General features: G+C 46.9%; 1 protein-coding gene across 1 annotated transcript in view; it reads right to left on the bottom strand.

Moving 5' to 3' along the window:
* The window catches only part of EPB41L5 (erythrocyte membrane protein band 4.1 like 5), a 73041-nt gene that overhangs the window by 34468 nt on the left and 34087 nt on the right, over window positions 1-4486 (bottom strand). The window contains exons 12-15 of the mRNA XM_018568717.1: window positions 4132-4272; window positions 3513-3540; window positions 3255-3312; window positions 2174-2277 (exon numbers count right to left, since the gene is read on the bottom strand). Of these exons, the coding sequence (XP_018424219.1) occupies window positions 2174-2277; window positions 3255-3312; window positions 3513-3540; window positions 4132-4272 (331 nt within the window). The remainder of the gene's footprint in view (window positions 1-2173; window positions 2278-3254; window positions 3313-3512; window positions 3541-4131; window positions 4273-4486) is intronic.

Here is a 4486-nt window from a genome sequence, read left to right as displayed (position 1 = left end):
TGAAAGGTGATGCGAGGAATCTGACACTGCACTGTTGCCCTTCTGTTGTCTTGTACCAGTCTTGCCCCTCCCCCGTTCTGCCCTAACATTGACTAGTCGCTGACGGCCACAATTCGCACGTTCAGACCCAGATTTTCGTCTGACAGTCCTGTCTGTAAACACTTTAACAATATTCCCCTCTCGAACATTTAATGAATTCTGCTGTTTTGCTGATACTCGCTCCATGGCTCCGAGCGCCAACAATCATCCCGCGTTCAAAGGCTGATACATCGCGTTGTTTCCCCGTATCTTCAGAAACAAATCACTTCTACTGTCGTGGTAACCAACCTGCTTCCCTATTTATAATGGTCTGGCCCTCTAGCAACTTCAGCGCCAAATTATAGCTAATTTGCCTACAAACGTTATGTGCTCATAATAATCTGGCCAGTGTGTGTAATATATATATATATATATGGAAATCTCACATGCAGAAGATTTGATACAATGACGGAATGGAAAGGATCCCCTCCCCATCCCATTCTCAGACCAGCGAAGCAAAGATAAGAAACCACCACAAAAACAGAGGCGAGATTTATAGATTTAAATCACATGATCATCACATAGAGCAGATCCTCAGCAGATCCATTAGGTACACAGCATTGGACAAGGCCAGCAAAGCTCCGCCCACCACCGCCACCAAGCACGCATCAGGAGCGCAGAATATAAAATCATGGAAATCGTTTGCACAGCAGGAAGATCCGATCGATTGATTTGAGGTTTGATTATTGATACAGGAAAGCAGCGCAGCACAAAGACAGACACACAACAAATAATTCAACACTTCAGAAGTCTGAGAGGAAGACGACCTGACCAATGTACATTGATGTATACAAAATGTATATGTTATGTGACAAGGGGCCGTTCTCTGACAACGCTATAAGGGGCCAAATCACACACTGATCTTTGTCTTGTTTCAACAAGTGATCTGCAGGAAAATGTATCTTGTTTTGTATCTGTTTGTTCCATTTTTTTTTCTATAAAAAAGGGAAATGAGCAAGCTTTAAAAGGTCTCCTTCACCCCCGTGCATACATTAAAAAGAGAACTATGTGGTCAGGGCTTTTCCCCATTGTTCTCCTAAGGGTAACGGGAGGACACAAACTTACGTCCTCTCGTCACCCTAAGCTCAGTATATAGAGAGCTACAGCTCGCGGTATACCGAGACGCCGCAGCCGGGACAGATCCCGACAATACTGTCTGGATCCGCCCAGCTGCGTGATTGACAGCTGGCTCTGCCTATCTAGAGGCAGAGCCAGCTGTACCCGCCCCCTCCCCCATCAGCGCTGGAGGATCAGAGCGGGGAGTGACAGTCACGGCTCTCTGCAGGGATAGATCGAGAAGTGAGGGGGCAATGGTATGTGTTCGCTCACTTCCTGATCTACTAAGCTGACATGTGACAGTTTCATTGTCACAGGTTGGCTCAGATTACGAGGCCGAGTGAAAATCACCTCACCTCATAATTCTCCTTTAATGCATGCCTTTGTATGTGTTGTTTGAATGTTGTTTGTAATTTTGAATGTGCTGTCAATGTGGGGTATAATAAATAAATCGCGCCTGAACTATTTTTGGCAATGTAACACACATGCGTTGTGGTGCATCAAATCCGAGGTGTATGATCTCTCTATATAGGTGCGTTGGGGCCATTATAAATGAACATCAGAACAATGCAGCACACACATACCTGCGCACCATTATTTTACCGCATGCTCCTGCAATGCACAGGTACGGGGGTCGGTCTAAGGGCCCACTGCCATCGTTTTTGCTTCCGGATCACAATGCGGTTTGGAACTTTGTACTCCCCGTTTGCATTCTGTGCTACTAAACGTTACAAAAGTATCTATTTTCTGGAATCTGGATTGAAAAAGACGAAACTCATTTTTCTGCAACCCAGCTAAAATTTCCCAATGGAATTTGGACCAATGAAAAAGAAGAACGGCTTTCAGGGAGATTTCTCTTCCAAAGCGCAAGTGAAGCAGAATAGAGGAAATGGACCCGAACTGTGCTGAAAATAACCTGCAAATTACGCGATATCCCCCTCCCCCCCAATTAAGGGTAATATGGTTTCCTCATCGCTAGTGAAAGCCAAATCTGTAGAATAATCGCGGCAATCTGTAGGGGGGGCGGGGGGACACAAACCGTTTCTCGCTGTGGGTGGCGCCGGGACTCCTCTGCAGGTTCTCAATCTCCACAAGCATCGGTTCTGTAGGGAGGGCGGTCGCTACCGGCAGGGAGGGGCGTACAGACCGCACAGGCCACACCTGGAAGACGTGAAATCAGAGAGAACGATTAGTTTAAATCCTTCAGTTCCAATAAAAAGTATTTTTTTCCCGATCCCATCTGATACACACATGTACAGAGTCTCCCCCTAGTGGCCATCCACAAATCAGGAAGGACCGGCATTACCATGTACCCCCCCCAAGCAAATCCCGGTATTATTTGTTTCCTCTACTTTGTTCCTGTAGCAGAAAACACCTTTTATTACTCCTAGTGCGGTCACCAGGCTTGTCAACTTCTTTACAGGGGCAGAAACTCAGTTCCCATAACTACATATTCCAAGAGCCTTTTGCCTATGGCACGCTCCTAGAACTACAGCCTCTTCCCTATTTGTGTGGCCAGGCTCTTGGCAATGAAGCCAGCGGCATTGTTCGGCTGGAAAATAATGTATGGGGAGAGAGAAAAGAGGAGGGGCGAGAGAGAAAAGAGGAGGGGCGAGAGAGAAAAGAGGAGGGGCGAGAGAGAAAAGAGGAGGGGCGAGAGAGAAAAGAGGAGGGGCGAGAGAGAAAAGAGGAGGGGCGAGAGAGAAAAGAGGAGGGGCGAGAGAGAAAAGAGGAGGGGCGAGAGAGAAAAGAGGAGGGGCGAGAGAGAAAAGAGGAGGGGCGAGAGAGAAAAGAGGAGGGGCGAGAGAGAAAAGAGGAGGGGCGAGAGAGAAAAGAGGAGGGGCGAGAGAGAAAAGAGGAGGGGCGAGAGAGAAAAGAGGAGGGGCGAGAGAGAAGAGAGAGCGTGAGGGGGGAAAGGAGGAGTTGTGTAGTCCAGCAGACGGGGCTGACAACATTTGTAGATATTTCAGTGTGGCAGAGGCATTGTGTTGTCAGCTCAAAGAGGAAGTTAGGAGCTCACTTGATTCCAGGCAACAGGTAGTTTGGTCTTCATTATCAGTAGCACAGACATGGATGAACCCCATTGCTGACTACAGAGGAACATTGCATCACGTGAGAGGCGGCCATACCTGCTGGGATCCATTGGTCTGAATGGCGGGATCATTTCTGAAGGCAGCACTGGGGGAAAAAAAAAAAAGAGTTAAAAACCAAGTTAGCCAATACCATGGGGCTGCCCCCCTCTCGTCTGACACAGAGGGATGCCAGACTCATTCACCATAAGGTCACACCTCACTCCAACCAACCCTGGCCCAGCAAAGTCATTCCCTACCCCCGCCCCAATCCAGCACTGCAATGGCAGCCCACGGACTCTCACTTACTTGGCGAAGTCAGGTCTTCCTCCGTGTCCTGTATATTATAAAGGCAAAAGAAAGAGAAACAATTAGTAATTTTAAAAAAAAAAAAAAAGGTAACATTTTCTGCCATATATTTTACAATGTTCCAGATTGGTGGATGAGAACGATTTATGGGACCCGTCACTTCAAAAAATATTAAGGATTCCAATGCACAGAAACTCCTGATGAGAGATACACTATATTACCAAAAGTATTGGGACGCCTTTACACGCACATGAACTCTAATGGCATCCCAGTCTTAGCCCGTAGGGTTCAGTATTGGGTTGGCTCCACCCTTTGCCGCTATAACAGCTCCGCCTCTTCTGGGAAGAAATCCACAAGGTTTAGAAGTGTGTCTATGGGAATGTTGGACCATTTGTGAGGTCAGGTACTGATGTTGGGGGAGGGGCTCGCAATCTCCGCTCTAATTCATCCCAAAGGTGTTCTATGGGGTTGAGGTCAGGACTCTGTGGGGCCGGTCACGTTCCTCCCCTGATAGATATAGATAATACTAATTGGAGGACTAAAAACGGAATGATTCCTCCCATAAAGATTATATTTGATCTCTGTTCACATGTGTCATAATCACAGGGAGGTCCCCCACCTCTAGACAACATGGTTCTCCTAGAGTAGCGCTTGCTGGGTCTTCGCTCAAAGGACGACGATCGCCGCGGTTTGCTGGACTTTGTGGTCTGGTATTCGGTCTTCCCGCTATGCAGAGACAAGGAACAGAAAATGGTTAAAGCTGTACACAGTTGGTGTATGAAATGTCATTTCCTACTTTTGTTATGGGCTCAAAGACTCTCCTAGAAGTCTGCATTAGGATACAAGTAACATTTTAGTTATCTCCGGCAATAGAAATTTCATTTAGACGAGATACTTCCTAAGGGTTAAATATTACTAAAGGGATGCCGACATTGCAACTTTCCTCATTAGAACACTGAAAGTCCACCGGTTAG

This window comes from Nanorana parkeri, unplaced genomic scaffold (assembly GCF_000935625.1).
Source record: "Nanorana parkeri isolate BGI_ZX_2015 unplaced genomic scaffold, ASM93562v1 scaffold1233, whole genome shotgun sequence".
Taxonomy (NCBI): domain Eukaryota; kingdom Metazoa; phylum Chordata; class Amphibia; order Anura; family Dicroglossidae; genus Nanorana; species Nanorana parkeri.
Note: the sequence above shows the minus strand (reverse complement) of the source record. Positions and strands in the feature narration are given on the sequence as shown.